Source organism: Betta splendens, chromosome 4 (genome assembly GCF_900634795.4).
Source record: "Betta splendens chromosome 4, fBetSpl5.4, whole genome shotgun sequence".
In the NCBI taxonomy this organism is placed as follows: Eukaryota; Metazoa; Chordata; class Actinopteri; order Anabantiformes; family Osphronemidae; genus Betta; species Betta splendens.
Window position 1 is genome coordinate 4,674,659 of NC_040884.2, and position 25,905 is coordinate 4,700,563.

At 49.2% G+C, this 25,905-nt stretch overlaps 2 protein-coding genes across 4 annotated transcripts in view; both read left to right on the top strand.

Moving 5' to 3' along the window:
- The window catches only part of ror1 (receptor tyrosine kinase-like orphan receptor 1), a 74,421-nt gene extending 73,081 nt beyond the window's left edge, over positions 1–1,340 (top strand). For all 3 annotated transcript variants that reach the window (XM_029146729.2, XM_029146731.2, XM_029146732.2), the window contains one exon: positions 1–1,340. This exon is cut by the window's left edge and continues 549 nt beyond it. In XM_029146729.2, coding sequence (XP_029002562.1) covers positions 1–145 — 145 coding nt within the window. In that variant the 3' untranslated portion in view covers positions 146–1,340.
- A 10,068-nt stretch (positions 1,341–11,408) lies between these two features.
- Positions 11,409–25,905, top strand: part of cachd1 (cache domain containing 1) — a 44,533-nt gene continuing 30,036 nt past the window's right edge. Inside the window, exon 1 of the mRNA XM_029146123.3 lies at positions 11,409–11,967. Coding sequence (XP_029001956.1) covers positions 11,719–11,967 — 249 coding nt within the window. The 5' untranslated portion in view covers positions 11,409–11,718. The remainder of the gene's footprint in view (positions 11,968–25,905) is intronic.

Consider the following 25,905-nt stretch of genomic DNA (forward strand, 5'->3'; position numbering starts at 1 on the left):
GGGCGGCGGCGCGCTGGTGCAGGTGTACGGACAGGTCTCCCAGAAGGGGGTGGGGCAGCTGGACCACGCGTCGCAGACGGCGGCGCTGCTCGCCGACGCCGACGTCCTCATGTACCACGACTCGGTGATCACCGCGGACCTGTAGGGGGCGGATGCTCGCACGCGTCCGGGCCGGGACCCACAGACCAGAGGCTCAGTCTCATGCATGGGCGCCCACGGCAACAGGCCAGTGTGTGAGAAACACCTATATAAACAGCTGTTTGACTCTTTAACGCCTTAGTCCTTAAAGCAAGTGTACTTACTATCATGGTTTGAGAATGTTGTGTTATTATTTTAACCGCTGTGTAAATACGGTACATACGTCCCGAATGAATGAAACACAAAGATATATATTCAAAAGACATTTTATTATGGAGCAAAACACTTTAGTGTGAGAGACAATTGTGTGTCAGTGGACTTCCTCCAGGACGTGAAGGAGACACTGGATTTGTACTTGGTGCCTTCAGATCGATGGAAAACATGTGTGAGCCGAGAGAACCAGCGAGAAGGAGAAGGAAACAAACGAGGCCTGAGGTGGACGTTATCGTGAAGACCGGCACCGAACACACAACTTCCCTCTGGACTCTAAAGCGCAGGCTCAGCGTTTCTGGGTTCTTTGCATCGCCGCCGGACTTGAGAGCATCATGAGTGATTTCGAAGCCCCACAGCTCAGGACAATCGCCCGGTTCCACTGTCATCGTTTAAGCCTCAACAGTGGGGATTTTATGCAGCGTTTTCATTTTCATGGGAGTTTTTTTTTTACAGTGTTTGAATTTTGAAGGACTTTTATTCACAATGCTTGTCTAAGTCCTCCAATCACTTTTTTGTGAATTATATTGTACAAAAAATACACTAATCAAGACATAGAGGGATTAATGTGCACCAAGCAGGGTGGTAGAAACAGAACAGTTGCTGTAGATGGTTATATCAGTACTTTGGGTTACGGCTGTAGTGAATTTAAAATGGTCCGTTTTTGGGCAGACGTTGGTGGAATGTAGACTAAAACTAAACTCTGGTTGCTTCGTCCTTTGGCCTAAAACTGCCCAATAAAAGTAAACTATTCATATTCATTGATTCAAACTCAAAATGCCATTCATCAGGTTTCCACTCAACTATATTTCTCCTTTAACCTGAAATAATTTATTCAAGACGGATACGATCAGAGTGTTTGTTGTGAGTTATATGAAGGGAGAGACGCTTGCTTTAGAACTGATTTGTTCTCCAAGATGATTGAAATAGTTTTAAGTTAATTGTCCCATCATTTTTGTAATTCTATTTTATTGCCGTTTTTATTTCTGTGATTTCTTTCCCTCTGAAACAGATGGAGCTACCTAAACGTCTGGATTTGTACACGTGACCTCCAGCATGTAAAAGACTTGTGTGTACGAATACTTGCAAAAACCACTTGTACACAAGACTGTGAATGTTCTGCGAATCAAGTCTAGGTATTTTTGTATTTGGCCAAAAAACACAACTGTGCCTTTTCTGTATTATTCTAATCAGTTTTCCAAATGACAACCCAATCATGTCCATGTCAGGACCGGTTGTACCCATGACAGAAGGTTTACATGCTGATCCCTTTGACCAAGAAAGGCCTTGTCTTTATATTTTGTTTGAATATTTTTGCACAGATGTTTTGTATTGCAAAATCATGTATTAAATGTTGTTCTTTGTTTTAACCCCGCACTCACCGGTTTTTCAGCCAAACGCCGTTTTCTAGTTTTGTTGTAAAGATCACGTGAATCCACTAGGCGGCATCAAATCCGCGCTTCTGGGGACGCTCTCCTTCCTTTCCTCCCACGCGGTGGTGCTACGTGGCTGTGGGGTCAGTGTCGTTACCAGCTTGAAACAGCTGGAAATAATATCACCCCAGCAAAATCGGGGCCAAATATGGAAAAATGATTCCAGTGCTTGTAGAGACTCTTAGTCTTTACAAGTTGTGGCCATTTTGACATTTTACTCATGTTTCTGCACACTTCCACCTCCTCAGTGTGAGTCTGTGTTTACAGGTGAGAGAGGAAGACATTGTCTGCAGATTTAGAGCACTTTGAACAAGCAGCTGTGGAGAAGCTCCCAGGACTTCTCCATCAGAGGTGCTCAGAAACCTAGATACCTCCGCCCGGCCTTGGAAAAAGATAGAGAGTGCATGTGAAGATGAGGAGGCTAAAACGAGGTCAAAGGAGAGAGAGAGAAGAAACAGTCCTAGTCTGTGACATCCAGGAAGCCAGAGGGAGCTACGTTCCATGGCTGTTACATTCATGTTACAGAGTCTGAACGCTGAGCGCAGTGGTGGCTGAAGGCGCTGAATCTCCACCCGTCACAGACGAACCCTGAGGACGCGCTCTGGGTTCAGGCCGTGATGAGCCGTGATGCTGTGACAGCAGAGGATGAGCGTGCACGTGAGGAGGAGATGCCAGTAGAGTACATCTGGTTTGATCTGAACCAGTAGAGAAGAAGTGGAGGAGAGACGCGAGCTGTGGGCAGAGGACGGAGCCGAGCGGCGGCGCTAACTGGGTGTAATGAGAAGATCTCATGCCACAAATGCCCATTAACTGGTAACATTTCATCAGATACTGGGCAGAGGACACGAGGTCACAGACGTTGGTGGCCGGGTGGGGGGGGGTCTGGATCTGTACAGCTGGTTCTGGTGGGGGGGGGTCCAAACCCAACCAGCACAACGCTCACAAAGCGTCCCGTTTCCTGATACGAAGCAGAAGACGGCTTCAGCAGCACAGCGGGGGGTGGTGGTGTGTGTGTGTGTGGGGGGGGGGTCAGTTTCACCATCCTATCTGCCCCGGCAGCGCTGGAAGCCTCCAACAAGCCCCCGATTGTTGGGGAACACGAGCTGTTTTTGTTGAGGAGCTGACAAGCGCTTGACCTCCGCTGTCGGCGCTGCCACGTCCCGACCTTGGAGGGAGGAAGCGAAGTGGAGCCTTTGAACTCCGTCAAGTGAACTAACTGTGGCTGCTCTAATTTCCCCAGGGGCCGTAGGAGAACTGAGACGGGGCGTGCGCTGCGTGCGCTTATCTCTGAATCATGTAAATGCCTCCTATGGAAACAACAGTAAGTCTATGGACGCAGTAGACACTGGTTGCACCTGCCCAGGTTTTCCTTCTGCGTTGCTTTGATCCACGCAGCACAGACGCTCAGAACCCACGGCGTCTGAAGGAAGAGAGGACGGAGCCGCATTCCTCGTCTCCACTCACTGCTCTGAGGTCAGCAGATATTTGATATGAGCGCTGGGACGTCATCATTCCAGTCAGTGGTAACGGCTGCGTTGTCGTAGCTGAAAAACCTCGACGGGACGATCGCTCCTCCTGAATAAAACACAATTATGTTGTGGCTCCTTAAAGGTGAGGCTGACGCCAGCTTCATACTATACGATAAATGAGAAAACGGGGACATTTGGAACAAGAGCTTCCAGAAGCTAACATCAGCCAATGTCATCGCACAGCAGTGCAATATAAAGTTTCCTTTCACAAAAAGGCACTGAATGCATCGCAGACGTTTACCTTTTTACTGTGATGTGATTTCGTGCTCACGCTTGAATGCTTCAGGCCGACGCATCTGTTCGGCGTCTGCAGGTAGAACGAGTTTCTCCCGCACACTATGTGTCACACATGTGCTTCAGTCGTCTGCAGGCAGCGTAGACAGTAGATTCCTTCTCCCCTTACATTACCCCCCCCCCCCCCTCCCCCTCGCTCCCGCCCCCTTCGTCTGCCCCCCCTCCACTCAGTCTCTCTATCTAATAATCTCTCCGTCTCTGTGTTGGAATGGAGCCCTAATGCTTTCCATGTGTGTGCATCGGTGGTGGGGCTCCAAGGGCAAGGCCTGCCACTCATTACCCCCCCCCCCCCTCTCTCCACCGCCCCCCACTTCAACTCCTTTCCAGCAAAACCCATAGTCTGGCTCCTCTCAGTCCTCAGACCCCCCTGGCCTAAGGCAGCGGGCGGAGGTCAGCCAGAACCCGGGTACGAGCACCGGGGCCCCGGGGATTGTGGGTCCCAGTGAAACCAGTGAATGAGCCAGTTAGTCCCAGTTCTTTGGTTCTCCACCCTCTAAGACACCAAATCCGTGGATGGAGAGAAACATAAATAAACGCCTTTAATTATTTGCAGATCCGATGCACACGTCTCTGTTCTTCTCTCTTGTTTTAAGATGGCATCAGGCCAGTTTCTCCACAGTTCTCAGGTTACTTCAGAAAAGTACAAACACTTGGATGAAGAAAAGCATTTTTTCATCGCTCGAACCCCGTTCTGAGAACACGTTTCCATTAACATGTTTATATCATAGCTTCAGAACAAAGACACTCAACACTATTTACCCACCAGTTGCCGCTCGGGCCTCTAGGTGAGGTCACCTGGGCGCTGAGTCATGACAGATGCGATGACTCAGCATCCAGTTCCAGCCCGTCTGCTTTGAGGTGCCGCTGCGTGAGCAGTTCTTCTGGGTGTCGACATCAAAGCTCAGCTTGTTGGGGAGCGTTCGTAACCGCCTCCTTCCAAACAGGACGCTTCAGGGACAGATGTGACATCATCTTCAAACCGTTTGAAGCCTCTCACTCTTGACCACATCCAGGTTTGTTTCTTCAGTCTCGTGAGTCCAGCTGTTATAACCTTCCTCCTGTGGCCGTAGTTTTGTTTTTATATTGTATTTTTAATAAATATTTAACTATGATCTTCGTTTCAGTTTCATGCACTTGTCTTAAATGATGTTTATCTTTCACTTGTGCAAATTAGCATGTAGCAGTTTGTGCCTCTTTGCTGGCTGTGTTCTGTGAATAATGGATCATTACTTATTCATAAGCCGTTTGTGAAGCGAGAGTTTGAAATGTTCTGTTTACAGCTTCTCAAAAGCCATAATTGTTTGCATTTTGTTCTTTGCTTTAAAGACGTTTCAGGCCACCCATGCGGCTTCATGTGGCGTGTGGACAATGACAGCCGTCGCGCTGGTTAAAGAGGCAGTAATTGTACAGACTCCGTATAACGGGTCCTTGTCATGGAATGCACTGGTGCCTTCAAAGAGACGTTCCAGCCCAGGATTCATTGCTTTCAGGTTCCTTCCTGTTTGCTCTTCGTCCTCTCTGCTGCTGGGTGGGTCCTCGTAAAGACACACATTAGACTAATTGGTGACTCCTGCCCATGGGTGTAAGTGTGAATCTCTACATGCACATACAGGAAGAAGGTAATAGATGGATGGATGTTTGTCAAAGGGCAACTCGGGTGGAATTCTGCATCAATACAAGTCCTTCATTTGAGGAAATGAAGAGGATAAATGGTTTGAGGCTCCTGCTTTGTGCAGCAGGCTTTCATACAGACCCCTGCTCCTTCCTTTATCTCCCCTCTTACGCCGCGGCCGACGCAACAGTGCAGCCTTTGTGGAAAAGTCCCGATTTGGATTAAAGGCGGCGAGTGTGTCGTGCACATTAGGCTCGAAGGTCTCTTTCAACTCGACTGTGCAGAATCTCTGTTGAGATCAGATGCGTGATTACGCTCATTCTGCCGTTTCCTGGAGATAAACGTGTGAATGGATGTCTTTGCAGTGAAGGAGCAGTGCTGTTCTCTGCTCCGTGTGCACTTTACATTTACTTCACCTCTGAGACATAAAAAAACTAGGACTAATGCTTTTCTATGAAGCTAGATACCACAGTGAATTTAAAGCCAGTCTCCAGGTGCAGTAATCTGACCAATGAACCTAATGCACGTCTTTGGAACGTGGGAGGAAGCCGGAGAACCCGGAGAGAACCCACACAAACCCATGGAGAACATGCAAACTGCACACAGAAAGGCCCCCGGGCCGCCCCGGGATTCGAACCCTCTGCACCACCGTGCACCCGCTTTCCAAAATATTGAATTAATCATTTTAAATGATAAAAACTCATAATACAAATGTTGCTGCTTCTTGAACAGATTCTCCTTTAATTTCCCAAAGCCCCGGCTTCAGGTACATTAGCGCCTGTTTACTAGTTCAGCGCTGACAGGACTTTAAAGAGCACTGATCCACGCGGGGAGTTTGGGGCGAGAGGTGCGTGTTCTGATTAATATTTCATCTTCACCTGCGCGAGACGCACAGAGCAGCAAACATGATGACACAACATGTCACGCTGCATCGCTCCTTCCTTCCAGCCTCCACTCATCCTTTCCTCCTGTCTTTTATCTTCTCATCCCCCCCTCCACCCCCTCTCTCCCCTCCTTCTCGTTTGATTTCTGTATTTTCAAGGTCTGTGTCTGTACTTGCATGCAACACACAGTCACTGTGCACAAATTCACTTAGGCAAACACATGAAACAGCACTTGTCATTATCAGTCCAGACCAGCAGACGGCTTTGGAATCACAGCGTTTGTGGTTCGTGTTGGTTGTGCACACACGTCCTTCTATACCTGCATGCATTTGCACTGGTTTTCCCATAGATATTTTTCCTACAAGTCACATTATGTGTTTTCTCTTCGCGAATGCACACGTGTCAAACACGACGCTGCACAAAGCCACGGCCCAGTCTTGAATAGAGCCAGAAATAGCTTTGGGTTTGACTTGGAATCGGCTTAAGTCTTCAAAGCAAGTAAAAAAAAAAACATTTCGATGTAGCGGAGGGAGCGCGGGGAGGGGGATGGAGGGATGGGGTGGGGGAGAACAGAGGAGATCTGGTTGTTACATCCAGCTGTAAAAGGGGGGCAGAAAAACTTCAAAGACTCCCGTTGCCATGGTAACTGCATGGTGCCTGCTTTAAAGCTCCAACCCCACCGCCCTGCCCAGACACACATACATGCAGAAAATGCGTTCATAAAAATTGATGGCAGCAGCAGTGAGACCAACTCGCCCTCACTTTCTGCTTCTTCTACTTCTATTATATGAATATTCGTATCTCCGTATCCAGCTGAGAGTATTGATGTGTGCAGATGGGCGCTGCTAATTAAAATCTAGTTTTCCTGCATGAAAAGCGGGGCTTGGTCTCGTCCGCAGGGGCGAGAGTTGCCTCTTGGTGTTTGTCGGGATCGATGTTTGGGTTTGTTCCCTGTCCGTGTGACGTGTCATCACTGCGGAGCGAGGTTTAAATCCCAGTTGTAGTCTGATCCCTTTCACAGTCTGTCTATTTGCTCCTTTGTTGGTATTTGTTGCTCTTTTATTTTTTATCATAGAAGAACAAGAGCAAAGTGTCTGTGTCCAAGTAATAACAGCAATGTTGCTTCAAACCAACTATCACTAAAGTGGTTGTTAGTGAAACTATGACTATGAATATTTAATCATGTAATTGACTGATGTAACGTGGGTGTGGGACACAGATCCAGCTGTGCGTGCGTCTGCGTCTCACCTCTGAGCAGCGTGAGCCTTCGTGACCCGGCTCAGCTCTCCGACGTCTCCTTCTGTCACGCATTAAGGCGGCCTCGTCCCTGGAGCGGTTCCTCTCTGCAGATGGATGGACGCCCAGAGACTCTGAAGCTCACGTTGTGCGAGTGCCAGTGAGTTCACGTCATCTGGGAACCGGGAGGTTGTTTACGTCTAAAATGATTTGTGTTTTTACCACATGGAGCTGTGGTCAAGAGAGATAATCAGGTCAATCAGTCGGGATCCGTCCGTACTTTATATCAGCACATGTAACTGATGTGTTGTGCAACTGAGAAGCTTGTTTCCTTCAATGAACCTATTGTACTGATTACTGGGTGTTTACTGTCTTTCAAGGTTGGTTTTATTCTAAGTCACTGAACCAGGGTTTTATTTTCATTGATGAATGATGATTTTGATTAACGATGATGATGATGATGTGGTTGTCCAGAGAGAGGAGAAGTATGAGGAGCATCTGGAGTCGGAGCGTTTCCTCTGACTGGTTTGAGGCTGACCCAGGACCAGCTGGGAAGGAAGACATGGCACAGAGCTGTGGCGAGAACACTGGTGCATTGGATCATAACCAGTGTCGTGCGAGCGCGTGCCGCTCGTCACTCATTTGGCCGTGATTAGTGAATCCGGTTGATTTTCATCAGTGACCGGAGCTGTTAATCTCCTAGTGCTCAGACTCCGCTCATTTGAGAGGTTTTAGTCCACGAGTCTACGCAAGGCGAGTGATGAGACACAGATCTGCAGCTGCAGGACGCACAAAGCAGTAAACAACCATGAGGGCAAACTAAAATGTCACGTTAACTGGAGCCGACAGAAAAGGGATTCTGTTTACGTCCACTTTGCTCTTTGGTTCTGCGAAAACCAGGATTTAATCAGAGGATGTGAATATGCTGATGTCTAACATACAGTACGTTCAACAGCCACCGTCCACCGCTTTCCGACCTGTGGGTGTCCGTCACAGTGACCAATGAAATGTAATCAGGTCATTGGAAGAAAGTTCCACTCTGTTAGTTGTGAGTTTCACCAGCATAAGATGAGACATGACGTTGTAGTGATGTCGACCCCTGACTATTAATTCTAATCAGCTCAGTTCTAGATGTTTGCAGACGTTAAGCTCACGCTTCTGCATGGACTAAGCGTCGTGCGAGTGCGTTTCCCACACCAGCCGCTTACTTCATCTAAGAGCCTTCTCCGGTAGATTCCTCTGGCGTCTGAAGGCTCGGCTCCACCTGTCAATTCCTATTTGTGCACACGTTACGTAAGATCTGTGCTTCGCCAGGAAGAGTGCTGCTATAAAAGCCTCCACACGCCACCGTCAGACCCCGTGTTTACCAATTATTGCAGTGGGAAGCTGGTTGCATGTGACGTTGCCTTTATTTACACAGCAAAGGAAGCCGGTGGCAGCGTGGCCGACTTGAATCCATCTGTTACTTCATTTCCTGTTAGGAGCTTTGCAAACTCACAGTCGTCACCTGTGCCAGATGTGAAAGGCACCGTCTGCCTCAGCCCACGCCTCATTTACTACAGTCACAAATCCTGAATTCTGGACTAATCGGCCTCACTTGCTCCGCTCCTCCTTTATCTTCCTAAGCCAGGTGGTTCTGTGGGTCTGCTCTGTAATTAAAATAATGCTAATGGGTGTAATCCTCTAAAAACAAATCCTCCTCTGCTGATGTAGACCCCTAACTGCTTCCTTGTGCAACCAAATATCTGTGTGTGAATCGAATCAGCGCTCCCTCCGCAGAGACGCGCCAGTCAGGATTAGTCACTTTACACATATTTGGCAGAGCTGCAGTCTGAAAATGATCCAAGAGATAAAGAGAACAAAACAATGCGAACACGTTGAGCCGGAGTCTTGCCTGCAATTACGGCGTAAACCTGATGCAGGCACCACTTATAAATGATGGCAGTTTTCACGAGCCAAAAATCTCTGTAGTGAAACAGCGATTTAGTGACTTTGAGGCTTGTTGGAGGTCAGTTCTTGATGAGGCGCAATCTCTACAACCACAGTCAAGTTCATCGTTTACTTTTAATCTAGATAAAGCTGCTCTGTGATGCAGCTTCATTGTGTCACTTAAATCCTATTGTACTTTAATAAGTGCTAGGTCTGTGTAGTGAGCCACCAGAGCTTGGATGAGGTCGGTTCTGTGGCTGAGGAGAGAAACTCAATACCAGTTAACTGTTTTAACTTAACTGGGCTTTCATGATGACTTCTACCCTGGTTCAAATTATGTTACTTCATGCATATTCGTCCAATGTTTGCAATGTTTGGCCTTTAACTATTTTCTCCTGTGCAAATATTGTGAGCAGTTCAGGAAATGAAATTATAAATATAGCACTGGAATAACACAATACCACAATCTGCAAATGCATCGCACACTTGCTGGTTGAACACAGCGAGGCAACACCAGCCAGGTTCGTTCCCTTTCATCACAGGTAACGTGTGCGGTGCGTGCACTTAAAGACACGTCCTTGACTCTGTAAGTGTCTACAGGCGTCTGACAGCCGTGCAAACATCTGCCGGCGTCGGCAGCCAAACACAGACAGACGACCCATTCAGGGGTCGGGTCGGCACTCACACACGCTGCATTCTGCAGTCAACGAGGCTGCCGGCCCTCGCGTCAGTCACACCGAGCGCTGCAGCTGTGTTCGGTGGAGAATGCGATGGTCGGTTGAACAAGGGGCAGGTGGCATCAAATAGTAGATGGTGTCACAGGCGGGCTGTAAATACACTGTAAGTGATTTCTTTGGGTCTGTGAACGCCACACACCAGAAATATCCCCTCGTTTGGAAGTGAAGTCAAGTTATTTTGGCTCCGTGTGAAGCTCCAACCTCACAATGATCAGAACCATGACTAAACATTGTTGACGGAGTGACTCAAGCATTAAAATGATATATTTACATCTGCCCACTCTGCAGTTAGTGACACATAAGTAAGAAGTAAAAATAATGACGGCAAAACAGGCTTTCATAGGAATTATACTCGCATACGCGCGTCGCAGCTTCATTAGCGACTGTTTGACAACTCGATTTGCCCTCGTGAAGACGACGGATGAAACGCCGGGAAGACGATTCTGGTCTGGATGAGGCGCAAAAGTGCAGAAGGTGCGTTTGATGCCGCTCCATCTGTGTGCGTCTCTGCACAGACGCATCAGCATGACAGAAGCCGTGTAAATGCACCATGTGAAGGGGCTCGTCTGGATGTGTGCGAATTATACGTTTACTCTCCACAGACTGAGACACAGAAAAATCCTCATTTCATATGATCTAATTATATTATAGCCTCATGCCTCCACAAACTCTCTCATTGAGTTGACTGGTTTCCAGAAACACATATATGAACACAATGTCCTAATTACACTACAGTAGTAAGTGTCGGCATGTAGAGTCCCATACATTACACCGATAATGAACTTTCTTCTTCTCTCCTTCATCTTCTCTTCTTCTTCAGGTCTTGATGAATAATGTCCTGATGCCAGCTGTGCAGCTGCAAATCAAATAGACTGAGCGACCGTTCAAAGAAGGACTTGAAGGGAGAGCAGACTGATTAGAGGTCAGCTGCCGGATGGGTTAGAGAGCTGTTCGCTTCAAAGCTGCGCGCATCCGAACAAGTCAGGTGTCTCCTTGTTTTTGTTTGTGCAGCGAGCAATCAAAAGGTAAATCGCCCCCAAATCACACAAGCCTCTGCTCTTTCTCAAAGCTGCTGGGCCCGAGTCAAACTGCAGCGGAAATGAAAACTAGGACTGGATCTGGACTCGGAGTCACTCACTACTCATTGTATCTGCTTTGTTTATTGTTTTATTGTAACGTATTTGAAAGAAAAAAAACAATCCAGAATTTATCATACGCTTTTAATAATTAAAATCAGTGCTATGATGGTGTAGCCTGTGATGGTTTCTGGTGATTTCCATCACAGGCCACTTTTAACACAGCAGCGTCGAAAGCGTCGTGAATCCCGATCCACTGATCCAGAACTCCAGGCGCCGGTGGGACTCCTGCGTTTCCACGCCTCCCACTTTCACCCCCATTGTGGTGAATCTCCGACTCACACGGACTTTGCCAGACTTCCAGGAGTTGGAGCGAGTGGTCGAAGACGGAGCGCCGACGACGCAATCCGCGAAAATGCAAAGGGTGCCGTCGTCTGCGCGCGGGCGTGTTTTCTCCCGCTGAGGGACGTCAAGGAGCGGCGATGGTTTGCGCCTCTGGACCTTTTGGAGACCGCAGAGAACGGGCGCGTGCACTTTACGCTGCAAAGTTGTAAAAGTAGTTTCTCCCGCAGTTTTCCCCCTTTTTTGCCGTCCCCCGCTCGCACTCCGCGTCCCCCCGACCCGCACACCCGCCGCCGTCATGGCGCAGCGGAGCGGGCGGAGATCCGCGGCTTTGACGCCGAGCACGCGCGCTACTTTCCGGGATAAACACGTCCAGCTCCGCGGGAGCTTGGCGGCGCTCTCGTGGAGCCTCGCTTTAATGTGCTCGGCGCTGTCCTGTGGATCCTGCGAGGCTGAAACGGAGTTCTCGATCTTGGAGGAGGCGCAGGTCCTGGCCGATCAGATGAAGAAGCTGTCCTCGCAGGAGCTGGGAGTCTTCACAATGCAGGTAAACGACGGAGAGCGGCGTTGCTTTGATGTCTTCGTGGGGTTTGTGACGTGTTCGCCACTCGGAGCGGCGGCGGGTTCAAAGAGCCCGAGCTGGCGCAGACAGGAGCGCCGAAATAGGCCTAAAAAGCGGACTAATTGATGATCACGCGGGGAAACTTTGACAGAACCGCAGCGCGACGCTGCCAGCGGAGCCTCGTCAGCGTCGCGCCGCAACAACAGGCTCTTTGAAGTTGAAGACGCGTTTATCTGGGACATCAGCGCGCTGGCGCTGTGGGGCCGCGGGTCGCTCGTGTTCCGCCCCCATTATTCCCAGTTTAGTCTGTATGATTGCGCACGTTTTATACAAGGTTGCGCTAATTACTCGCCGTATTGTTTGTAGCCGGTGTCTGTTGGCGGAGGGCAAATGTGCAGGTGGAGGCTGATGCAGAGCTGCTCATCGGCGCCGAAGCCACGTTTCAATGCATTTTGTGCTCCTTTATGCACATTTATGCCCTCGGCCCGCTTCACTCAGCTGTGATGTGTGTTGGGGTTAGAGGAATTCAGCGTTTGAACCCACGGTGCTCGTAGACCAGGTCTGAATCAACCCACCAACGCATCAGATCCCCTCCAATGTGATCAGTTATCTCCTCCAGCGGAGTCACACTTGAATCCTGCAACGCCTTTAGCAGCATTTCATCGCCTATTTATCTTTTTGCCATGTGATGATTTACTTTAGAAAATATTCAGTAATCAACCCATTTAAACCTGTTTCCTTTTACTTGCTTGGCAGATTATTCATCTATTGCAACTTATTCCAGGCCCAGTTGATTCGTTTCTGTGACAACTGAGCGGCTTTGTGGTCGTCACTGAGTCTTTTTGACGCTGAAGATGTAAGAACTCATTTTTCTAACGATCACAACCTCAAGGTTCTGTAAAACCGTTCCTTATCTTGAACTGCGTAACCCACCGTCAAGCTGTTAATTCACACATTATGCACCGATACAGAAATGCACCCTGGCTGTGGAGCCGCCGCCGTTTTATGGGCCATAAAGACAATAATAATTTGTCGCAGCCCTAATTGGGTGTGAGCGCATGCGGGCGACGTGAAAGCGCTAACTCGCCGTGTCCGTCTTCGTGGAGCGGCATTGACTCACCAAATGGCAGGAGGCTGCGGCGCAGGGTGTGAGGGGAGGTTTAGCACTTCACAGGCCCAGCAGCTCGCAGGCCCTGAACACAGGAGCGCGGCGGCGGGGGGCCCCGGGCCCCAAATGGCGCTTCATCTGCTCTGCTTCCAGACTGAGCCTCCTTCATCCCACCTCTGGGAGTGTGCTTTGAGGGCGTCCTCTGATCCTCCTGGATCTGCCTGTGTCACCATTCATCCGTCCCAGAGCTGCAGTTTGTGCTCGGCTGCTGCTTTTTGCCTTCACCTTCCTCCTTTCAGTTGTTTTTGACTCCGTACCTTTTATATAATGAACGTGGCTCGTTTTCCGTCTACCATCTCGGTTTCCCTTTTGTTTTTCTTTTACTAAACTAAATCCTCGCAAAGATAATGTTTTTTGTCTGGTAGTTTTCATATTCCATGAGTCATTTCTGTTTTACGCAGCCGTGTCAGCTCGTTCCCCGCGTTGCACACGGACGAGCTGTGAAAATCCCACTTGGGGCGAAGCTAACGTGAGTTTGATGAAGCCCGGCGTTTGGTGAATACGCTGCTGCATCCAGTGGAAACGACCGCAGCCGCGTGGGCCACACGAGGCCCGAGCTGCAGCCTGCAGGTGCCGGCTGAGCCCACTTCACGTCATCTTTCCGTCTCTTTGGTATTTTTTCGCCTCCTCGGTGCCGCGAAGTGATTGTTGCCGATCCAAGTGCCGACTTCAGTCTCACGGGTCACATTTATTATCTGTGGGAGGCACCTCGCGCGTGTTTTCCTCTTGGGCAGCGATGCGCTCACACCGAGCGCTTTGGACGACATCTGAAGGTTTCCTCATCCAGCGTCTGGCTTTAGATGTAACTCTAGCCCTCGCCGCTCCACCCCTCATTCTCTGGCACATGTGTAATCTGAGGCTTTCCTAGTCGCTGCTTCGGAGTCACTGGGTCAACCTTGTTCAATCAGTCATTCAGTTGCCGGCTATCGTGGGACGCCGGTGTACAGTTCACACTCTGTTCAAGTTGACAGATCAACTTTTCAAAGCTGTTCTGGGGGTAATATGAACCTTTTTGGGGTTTGTGTTGTAATCTATATGTTTCAGGAAGCACAAGGAACAAGTTTGTTTAAGTCACTTCATTTACATCGAGCTGTATTCGCTAGTGATTTGTATTCTGTTGCACCATCCTTTGCATAATTTACACAACACACTTTCCACGACTTGCGTACATTATTTATTGTGCAGAGTCTTATTGTGGTTCTTGTTGAGCCCAAACCCTTTGTTGTATCTTTGATTTACTGCAAACCTGGCTTCGCCTCTCGGACCCTGTCGACGCTCGGTGTGTAACTCAGGAAGGTAGACTCAATATTTCACTCGCTGAGGCCATATTTCGTAAGTTTTCTGAATGATTTATCGGACCGTAATGAACAATTCATGTTAGACGTGCTGCAGCTTAAAGCAGAAGCTTGTACAGGCTAATTTGGGTTTAAGGCCTAACTTTGGTATAGCCTCGTTTCCCTTTTTTCCATGTGAAGAAAAGACTGCGCTGTTGCTACTCTGCTCGTATGGGAACCCTCTGGAGTCTAGACCTACAACCGCTGGGTCATGTCTCCACCCACGGCTTTAACAGCACAGCGTTTATGTAAAGATGCTCAAACGTTTAGAACCAGAAACCTTGTTAAAAGACGCTGCCTTGTCCTGTATCGCTCACCTCATAACTGAATCTTCAAGGTCAGTGGACGTCTGCGAAGGAGAAGTACCCTGAGGCGCTGCGTTAGTGGCATGAGGTTGTGATTCTGTGGTTTGGGCTCGGTCCAGGGGCGGAGTCCAGATTCCCTTTGTGTGTTGGCTTCTTGGAGTTGGAGAGGTTTGATTGGGCCTGAAGATAAACTTGAATGTGTGAATCCACCTGTCTTTATTTTAAGCTTCTTTCTTCAGCTTTTCTTTTTTCGTTTTTACCTCGAACTGAAGCAGTCGCAGACGAAGGCAGACGGGGAGGATGTTCAGCGGGACATCAGAATTCCTGCCAGGTTCCCGGCCGCGCTGCCTCGAAGCCTCTTGCGCCGCACTGCTTTGCCTCCGCCCGTGTGCTTCCAGCAGTCAAGGTCACCGTGAGCCTCACTGGCCTCGTGCTACATGTGGGACCATTAGCGATTTGTTCCTTCTCTCTGTTGACAATAGATACTAAGTTTTCGTAGTTTTGCTGAAGGTGGAAGTAGTGGCGCTGACGCTTGAAGTGACCGATCCTGGTCCTGGACGGCCTCGGTGCTGCTTGTTTTGCTCCTCCTCCTCCCTGTGTGTGTTCTGACCTGCTCCCACCTACGCATTTCCCACCTCCGACCGCCTACAAACTGCAGCCCAGCGTCTTTCGGCCTCCTGCTCTTGTCTTCGCCCGGGTTTGAGTTGACGGAGCTACAGGTGCTTCGCGTTACACGGCCACGAGCATGGAGCGGTGACGCCACCACTCTTCATTTTTAGTGCAGCCATAAATCGGGATGTGCCTCAGCGGTTTATGGGCCCATGGAGACTTCGCTGGACTGTCCTATCTGTACTTTTTCATTGTAACAGTTGCATTTTTCCAAACGGACATAGCAGGGATGTTTTTTCTTAGTTTCCAGGTTCTTGCGACCACTTTAATACTTTATAGTCATTGTTTCCCAGATAAACTGTACATTGTTCTATAGAAGTTGTGTTATTAGCTGTCATTGGACGAACAATGGTTAAAAACCGGCGTCTCTGCCAACAGCTGCATTGTCCCAATGATCATCTGCAGCGTCTTAAAACGTTCCTATCCGTCCTGTTCATTCTTGGCCTGTCCAAAACCCGGGGAAACGGCTCCGTGCTCTCGACGGTTACTTTAATCTTGCATCATGATAGAACAGAGCAACAGGCGTGTTTTTATTAAATGTCGAGCCGCTTGTATGCTTTGGCCCGAATCCAGGCACCGAGAGGCTCAGACGCCCCTGAGGTCCGAGGGCCTCGAAAAGAGCCCCAAAACTAGAGACATACCAGACGCTGTGTCCCCAATAAATTTGGATGTGACTACAAATCTTGTTGCTGTCAGCAGGAAGCCTTGGCTCTGAACTGAACAAAAGGAAATCTATTGACAATAATATTAAAGTTTGGGTTTGTGAACCCTGGTGCTGCTCAGCTCAAAATGGAGGAGGAGCCTGTTGGGTTAGATCTTAAATCACAGAAACCCTTTCAATCTACCGTCGTCCTGCCGTTCTCCATAACTTTGTGCTGCAGCCTCTTAAAGACGATCGGTACATTTTTCAGCGACTTGTCTTCCTCCCATGAATTTCAATCCGAGCCCTTATTTTATTTTTTGAAGTGCAGCCTGGTGCACCGTCTCTTGGCTCCTGCTGCACTGCGGTCGAGATGGAGCACGGAACTGGTGTTCTTCCCCGTCTGCACCAGCTGCTGTGGTTTGAATCTGTCTGTGCCGTCGCGGCCGGTTCGTTTATCCAACCGCTGTTTGATGCTTTTCCCACATTTCTCCGTTGAAGATGGACTCTTCATGTTTGGCCTTGACTGGAATTGGTTTTGCAGCGTTCTCGCGGGCTCCTCTGACTTTTCCGCCTTTTGGTATCTGCCCTGTATCTTCTCCCGCTTGCACGAACCTGCTGCAAAATGTCAAAGTCCTGTTAAAACCTAGCCGTGCAGATTAGATGCAACTCTGCAGAAACGGTAAAACACTTGAGGATGGACAATGTTAATAGTAGCTTAGGATATTGACTTTTTAATTCTTAAAATTTTGCATAATTAATTAGATTTACTATTAAACAGTTAATGTTCAGTCAACTGTTGGTGTTTCCAGCACTAATTTTCCGTGACTTGGGCTCAGCCGTGTGTGTCTTGGTGCAGCAGAGCCCTCCAGGCTTTTAGTGTGAGTAGCTAAGTCCGTCCTCTGCTTATTAAGGAGGAGAACTAATTAACTGGCCGTGTTTAATCAGCTCATTCTCTCGTTTTTTAGAATCCTCCTTTTCAGGAGCCTCACTCGGTATTTCCCATTCACCATCGTTCAGAGAGAGAGACACACACACACACACACACACACACACACACACACACACACACACACACACACACAATGCAATGACAAATGCACTCAATGCAAAATAGAAAGGGATCTTTATTGGTGATCCAGCCTTTGTTCCCCACCCCCCTCCCTCCCCAGATTCCTCCCAGTGTTACTTAGTTAGCTCCAACAGGGCTGACCCGGCACTGTGAGCCAGGAGACCCCAGGCCACCCCTTAGCAAGTCAGTCCCTTCACTGGCCACAATGGGCAGGACTCAAAATGAACTCTCCCTGAAAGGCAGAAAGAGGGAAAGGACAGGGGTGGGGGAAAGGAGCAGTGAGCAAAATACCCATTTGGGAGGGCAAGGGGACTGGGACCGGCTCCCTCCCCCAGACACCATGCATTTGTAAGGCCCCCATCCCCCTCAGTATGCGCACACACACACACACACACACACACACACACACACACACACACTATTGCAGAAGAGGCTTTGCATTCCCGATGAGTAGAGGGTTAGAGCTCCTCCTGTGGAGAAGCCCATCAGACTGGTTTTCTATTTTTCTGTTCGTGCCTCGTTCCTTCCCTGAGCCTTGTGTTACAGCAGCAACAGTCACAGTTGCCTCAGTATCGTTGATTGATCATAGGTCTTACAAACAGGCATAAAAACACAGGTTTGGGAAGGAAAAGGCAGTGTTTTTGTGGGGGGTGTTAATGGTTTGACTTTGCGTATGTACCAGCAGGCGCTGGGTTTCTTCCTCAGTTCAAAGGTAATGATGAATGAGGAGCAGGGAGCATGAAGGAAGGAGGAGCAGAAGCCAATGAACAAGCAGTCGTGGGGGGTCAGTCCGTTCACACAGCAACTGCCCTCAACTCTACTGTTTACTTAAGTGTACTGCAGCTAATTAACGGCAACGTGCTGCTTCTGTTTAATTCACACACGGGCAGAAATGTGGAAACCTGCTTTTCCGAACAGAAACGATCACATGGTTTGAACGTCGGGTCGACGGCGGCTCCGCTTTCCCTCTGCTTCGCCTTTGAAGCCGTCTGCACTCTGCTTCCGAGCTTCTCCCCTGTCTGTCGCCTGCGCCTCCTTCATCCTCCGCCGCTGCTTCTCCGTGTAATTGTGTCTGCGGCCGGCGCCGTGTGAAGTCGTGTCTCGGGCCTTTTGTCTTGTGCTGGTTCGCTGCCTTTGAAGATGAGTGAGGAAGTGACCTGGGCTAATGAGATGAACTTTGACCTCGCTGCCTTCGCCTGTCCATAAGACGAGGCCGGTTGGAGCATGAAAAGACATTCATCCAACCTTCAATTATTTTTTTATTCTTCTTCTTGCTGAAAATATGGCAAAGGGGGGGGGGGATGTGATACACTTTGCTAATTAGGAGGCGAGGAGGAGTGTGGAGCGTTTGAGTGCGAGATGAGAAACGGGAAGACAGAAACAACACTTTCAGTGTTGGAAATGGTTGTAAACAGACGTGCACCGACTCCGACCCACCGGTACCACACACACACACACACACACACACACACACACACACACACACACACACACACACACACACACACACACACACACACAAGCAGCCACGCGCCAGGAGCCGCTGCAGCTGTGTTTAGCTATCGGTGTCTATGCGCCTGGCAAATGAGTGGCTTGTTTGATCTGTGCTGACTCATAAGTAATGGAAGAGGAAAAACAGGCTCAAATGGATGTTTCCTCCTGCTGGAATGTCACCAGTAATTTGTCCTGGTTGAGTCATCGTATTTATGGAGATCTGAGTTATTTCAGACGTCTCGTTTAACTGCTTCTAGTCTATTATTGGGTGGCATTAATTGATGCATGCATGATGCTGATTCTGACATTGTGTGGGGTAAAATATCTTCTTTTAGCTGTTACAGATGTTTGGTGGTTCATCCGCGCTGACATGAGCACTGATGGTGCAGCTCAGTCGTATGGGAAGCTGCTCCGTCGCAGCACTCGAGCGTCCATTTGTTAACGCTCCACGTTCCCGCTGGCTCCAGTCGGATCCTCTCCTCTTCTGCCTTCGATCGCCCCATCTCTCTCTCTTTCTCTCTCGGTCCTAACCTGCAGAAGGCCTGCTTGTTGCCAGCGTCGGCAGGCTGGTGCCAGGCCAGTGATTTGTGGGCTGCCTGGCCCAGGCGTTGGCAGCCACGCTGTCTGCTGGCATCTCCTGGCGGCGGCAGCCGACCGGTCCCGTCCACACACGCAGCCTTTCCCTTTGCATTGTCCGGGAAAGATGTAAATCCATGCCACGAATGCAAGCGGGAGCGTTACGACATAAGTAAACTGAGCGTTTTCTGATTGGAAGTCTCTAGTGACGAGCTTAAAAGCTACAGTAGCCATTAAATTAAAGATGATCACAAATCGCTGCAAGCGTTAATCATTGGTGGCATCAAAAGCTCCAGCAGCCTCAGAGCAGGAGCGGAGCTCCCCAGTCTGCTGGTATTTCACGCCGCGTCACACTGGGAGCAGCCCTGAAGTTGAAGCGCGCTGCAGCTTTTAAATGTGCTCCGTTTTGGAGAAGTTGACGATCGTGTGAACGAGCCGGATCCTTTACCTTTTCCGGAAACGTTAATCCATCAGTGTTACTGAGCCCATGTGTGAAAGGGCTCTGAGACTGATACTGAGCTCTGTGGGAACAGGAACGTGTGTGTGTGTGTGTGTGTGTGTGTGTGTGTGTGTGTGTGTGTGTGTGTGTGTGTGTGTGTGTGTGTGTGTGTGTGTGTGTGTGTGTGTGTGTGTGTGTGTGTGTGTGTGTGTGTGTGTGTGTGTGTGTGTGTGTGTGTTAAATGGCTTTCATGTTTTAGGGACTGCAACAAGAAAACTAATTCTGATTGTACCAATGAATATTTTTTGTTAGATTTCAATCCAGACACACAATAATGCAATAGATGAATAATGTTTTTTTTTAGGCGTAGTGCGACGGACACACAAAACGCCAGAACTGTGTGTGTCAGTGTGTGTATTTTCGCACACCAGAAAAAAGTGAAAAATAATGAGGTCCCAAGCCGGGCGTTTTGATTGACCCGTTAGAGCGGGATGCCAAAGAGAAGACGCTTCTCTGTGAGGAGCTGTCATGTGTCTTCTCCACGCGTCATCAGCAGAAACACTGCTCGTTCCGTCTCCAAACCCACAACAGCCGAGCCAGTGATCATTTACATACCAGAAACTTGCGAATGTCCTTGGGGAACTCGCTCGCTCTCTCTCTCTCTCTCGCTCGCTCTCTCTCTCTGCCTGTCGTTTGAAAGCACTCACATTGAAGCTTCTGCACACAGCGGTGATTGACTCATGAATGTGAATAGGAGAGATTTCCGATGTTTAGACGGCATAGGGGAGGAGAGAGAGAAGCCTGATGCATATTCAGCTGACGTCTCGTACCGTCGGCATGTCTGCTGTCTATGAGCTCAACCTGGTGTGTGTGTGTGTGCGCGCGCGTTAATGTATGTAAACTATATAATTGGTGCCTATAAGTTCAAACCTTCAGCGTTTTCACACACATGCTCCTCCAGTGCTGCCTGTTTGTACCAAGCCAACAACCTTGTGCTTGAAGCTCCTTGAGGACGAGGAATGACACCATTATTGTCCCCTGCTGGGCCTCAGTGCGGCCCTGTGGCTCCTGTGCCACTAAAGCTAACGTTGATGGGTCTTGTTTGATAGAGTTGGTGTCTGCATTATGCAAGATGCATAGGAAAATATTCTGGCCCCGTCATTCATAATAGTTTGAGCTACCATGAAGCCTGTGCTCTTAAAACAGGCCTAATACATTCAAGCTGCCGCAGGAAAACGTCCCGGCCCCCACGACAAACTGAAGACTCTGCAAGTGCTTTGTTTACTAGCTTCATGGACGCCGTGCTTGTTTTCCCTCTTGTTATATTTCTGATTCTGAAACAGGTGTGCGTATGCCAAAAACGTAGCAAAAGGCCTTTCTCTGCTAAATATAATAATCAGAGACGTCGAGATGATTGACGGAACGGCTCCTGCTACAGTGAAGGGTTTATCTGTTATACATTAGTCTGTTATACATTAGTCTGTTGGGTGCAGGCCGTCACACACTGGGCTCAAACGAGGCCGCGTCTCTCTCATTGCGTGCCCTGGCGCTGGTAGCGTCCTGCCTGCGTCGCGTTGGACACTAGGCCGCGTTTTCATCCGCACTCGTGCAGCAGAGGCCCAAAGGTGACAGCCTGAGCTCCACGCGAGCCAAACTCCACTCGTCTGATGCGTCTTTGTCTGCGTTCCTTCCTCCTCTCGTCTCCCTTCGTCCCCGACTTCCATGCGCTTCGCTGCGTTTATCTCCAAGGCAGACTGGGCTTCATGGAGAGGTTTGACCAAACACTTTTATTTCTGCTGTTCCTGGTGTTGTGCAGAGGAGTCGTGTTGGTGTGAGTCTATAAAGCGGCGCGTGAGTGTGTTTTCGCATTGACGAAGCCTGGGCCCATGTTTTCCTTCCTCGCCGCCGCTGCCAGGTTGCCTCCCTCAGGACGTCAGGTAGCCAACACAAATGCTGCATCTGGTTAATCGTCTCATGTCGGGACTATTTCTGTGCCGCGCTGCAGCGTGACACATAAACTCTCCTTTATATCAGACCTGTTCACAGTTAATGTCTGTGTGGTTAGAACCCGCTGCTACTGCTGGAAAACGCGGGGTTTCAGTGCAGTGTTGTAGTCATGAATCCTACGGAACACACTGACGATGCGTCCATCCCATAAGCAGCATGTGTATATGTATGTATATGAGGTCAAAGTTATCCCACGATTGCATATAGATATTGAGGCTACTGCTTGAATTCATTTGTCCTTGAGGCTGTGAAACGTGGCTTATTTTGACTGGAGCAGGTTCAGGAGCCGTCTGTGTGTAGATGTTTCTGCCTCCTTCCACCTACAGCAAGTGCTGATGGTTGTTGGAGACGAGTCAAAGCCTCGCTCATGAGTCCATCGCAGAGGAATGTGCAGATAATCCCGGGTGTTTTGCTCCGGCAGTTGCGGCGCCCGTCTGAACATCCCTTCGCTTGGCTGAGGAGGGGTCTCCGTTGGCAGGAAGCGCCTATCGCCATTCAAAACGCACCGGCGGCGGCCGACGAGCCCTTCGCACCGTGTCTCTTTCCTCTCTGCTCTTTATTTGACCCCACCTCGCACATTATCAGTCTGGGCTCTCACTCCGTCTCACTCTGTTTTTTTTCCCCTCTCGGAGCCCGGCTGAAAGCGTCGGATGACGCGATCCCACCGGGGTGTGACCGCAGAGGCTGCTGGTGCCAGAGGCTGCAGGTCAAGTGTTGTGGACAGTTTGACTCGGTTTCCGCCGCTGTGCGGCCCGTTGGCTTCGGTCACGCTGTGTGTCACATGCTGTTAGCTGTGAAAGGGCTAATCCACGCTGTAATGCAGAGGGTGGAGTGGACGCGACCCTGGCTTGTTTTCACATCCAGTTCTAGAATAAAGATTTTAATCGGCGGTTTACAACTTTATGGAGCAGATGCAGCAGGAATTGAATACTGTTCATTCCTGTCGGATCTGGAATCTTGGTTATTAAGACTTGTGCATTATCAGATTAGATTAACATTTCTAAAGGTCACACACAACTCTGTAACGTCATAAAGCAGAGGGCCCTGTAATCCCTGCTCTTGATAACTGCTAGTTGAACTAAAAGCGTCCCATGGCTTTTCAGCCTCACTCATGTCGGACACAAATGCCAGCGTTTATGCGTCCTTCGTACGAGAAGCAACGAAGCTCTGCTAAAAACGCAGCGCTTCCTCATCGCCGCCTTCTTCTGCGCAGCATGGGAGATTCAGCTTTTGTTCTGGGTTTGAGATTTTATCAGCTTAATGGAGGCGCTCAGGTCTGCGGCTTTGATCCGTCTTTGGAACCTTCTCACATTTGGCTGCGCTTTGACAACAACTTGCTAGAGCTCCCATGATGCACCGCTGGCCCGACACGGCGTCGGCTGCAGTGCTTTCAAGCCAGAATCCATTTGATTTCTCGTTAGAGCTTCGTAGCTTGTTTATTAATACAGTACATAGGATTTTTATGGTTGCACTGGGCTTTAAAACGGCTTGTAAACATTCGCTTATATTAGGAATGTTGCCATTTAATTTCGAATTAGTCAAGTGTGATTAGAGCCCGGTCCTGTGGCCTGAGGCCTCGTTTTAATGACGCCGCTGCTTTGACATCAAAGCAGAGGTAATGACTTGTGCCGGTGCCTCTTACCGTGTGTGTGTGTGTGTGTGTGTGTGTGTGTGTGTGTGTGTGTGTGTGTGTGTGTGTGTGTGTGTGTGTGTGTGTGTGTGTGTGTGTGTGTGTGTGTGTGTGCGCGTGTGCGTGTGCGTGTGCGTGTGCGTGTGCGTGTGCGTGTGCGTAGCCATTCACACTCCACTCGAGTAGCTCAGAGACACAACACCTCCGTCGACAAACGAACAGCGACATCGGGCAACGAACGGGTCTCTGACAGGTTGTTGGGAGCAGCCACTGCCCCTGAAACCAGACACAGTGGAAGCCGTCTTCCTTCTCCCCTTTCTGCTCGGCCGATCCCTCCCCTCGGCCACAGTTTTTGTTCCCCTCTGCTCCTCCAGCCCAGTTTTTTCCCTGCTCTCACATGTGGAAAGCATTATATCCTGTCTGGTGGAGAGGGAGAGCAAACATCGCAGGCTGAGCCCCCGAGCCTCTCGGGTCGGTGCAGCAGTGGGGCGGCTGTGAGAATTTGCATGGCGGTGACTCCCGCTCCCTTGGCCTTGATGCTGTTTGGACAAAAGGGGGTCTTGTTATTTCAGAACCACAGCACCCAATAGTTGACAGGCTTCAGCCTCCCACTGAACCACGGTGGAGGAGACCCTGGTCAAAGGAGGGGGGGGTACAGAGAGTCCAGTTCCTTGGAAATGTTTACTTTTATCTACTTTCATTTCAGGTTTGCTTCATATTGAAAGAAGCTACGTTGATCATCTTTGTGGGAAGTACTGGTCTTTTCACAGCATAACTGGTGATTAGTCGTCTGCTGTAGGATGTTGTGCATGTTAAGGTTGTGCTGCAGTTTGAATAACATTGCTTTTTTTTAAGTTGCTCCACGCTGAAAACCATCACGTCTGGTCAGCGTGACACATTTGTGCAAACCCTTGGACCCAGTTGTCGGTTTTCTAAGTTCACTTTATGGTGGAAGGCTGGAACCACCGTCACCACACCCCTAGAGCTCGGACCACAACATCGCATTGTGTAGCTGTGTTTTCAACACGCCTTTGTTGAATGCCTTAAAACGGGACGGTCATTGAAGTGTGTTTGAAACTACACTGACAGGTTCTACTGCTGGAAGGCGCCGACACCAGAACGTGGACTGAAAGCTGCACACACGCACAACGCTGAGCCCAGCGCGTGGGAGGAGGGTTCTGAAGCCGCTGCCTCAAGTCGCCGCTTACTTAGAACTCAGGCAAATTAAATTGACCCCCCGGCTCGCAGTAAATGCAACAGTTGGCAGACACTGACGGCTTGTCATTTAATTAGCCAAGCTGCTCCACTGGCTTGAAACGGAGACTCACTTAATTAGCAGGGTTTGGGTTTCTCCGTGGCCATTGCGGTGCCATTAGGACGTCCACGTTTGACGTGGCTCTTCTGGCTCAAGTCCCTCCTTTTTTCTTTTTTTTATTTTTCATGGCAGCATTGTCACAACCTTGATGAGATTTTGGGCTCCTACTGTAAACTGATAATGTGATTTTAGCGTTTATTGATTTTGTTTATAGCGGATTAGTTGATTGGTTGAGTGACAAATCAATCGAAATGATTAAAAACCATTATAAACATTGTGTTATAAATATAACCAACAGTTTCAAAAACAGCAATTAATTCAATGTAGTTTTTCTCCACTTTAAAATTCCAATTAAGCTTCCTGTCTGCCCTGAACTCGACCAGTCTTAAACTTTATTTTGTGCTGCAAAAAGTCCAAGACCTACACATTTATTTTTCATTTAATGTGGATGTAAAAGTCTGTTTTTTAGTGGTGTCTACGCGCAGGGACAAGCTAACTGCATAGTTAATTGATAGGAATCGGTTCTGAGAGCTGTTGCGCCAGACGGATTCATGCAGAGAAATGAATTAGCACAACTGCTGGAGCTGTAAACCGCAGGTGCAATTATTTCAAATGTTCTTTGTGCTGGAAACTGTGCCTTCTATTTCCTTCACTTTCCTCCTCCCTGGTGTCTGTTTCCTGACTCTGCTTTATAGCGGTTAGGGAAAAAAAGCATGGGTTGGGGGGGAGTTTAGGGAAGAAGACATGGCAAAGGTAAAAAAAAAACAAACATGCACATCTGAGGCAATGCTCTGATGGTGCATCCCTGGCTCAAGCCCTTTGTAGTGCAATGAGCGATGAGTTGGCTGGGGGCAGGGAGGCAGCGGGGGGGGTAGCTAACAGGAGGATGAAGCTGGCAGAGAAGGAGAGGAGCTGAGCGGTGCACCAGCAGCATGAAGGAAGCAGCCGTTCCAGTCCCCTGGGCTTCAGGCTTTCATCTGTCAGCTGCACGGAAGGCTCCAAAACATCCACACTGCAGCCCGACGTCTGCACTGTTCACACAGAAATCTGCTACAGCGGCTCAAAGCCCAGCTATATGCGCCAGGCCTTTGCATTTGCCTTTGACAGAAACGCGCCGTGTTTCAGGGTCTGCCTCGCACAAGGGACGCTTCCGTTGTGCCCTCCAGTGTTTATAGACAAACCTCTGACCGCTGCAACGCGCCCCAAAGACAGGATTTGTGTGTGTGTGTGTGTGTGTGTGTGTGTGTGTGTGTGTGTGTGTGTGTGTGTGTGTG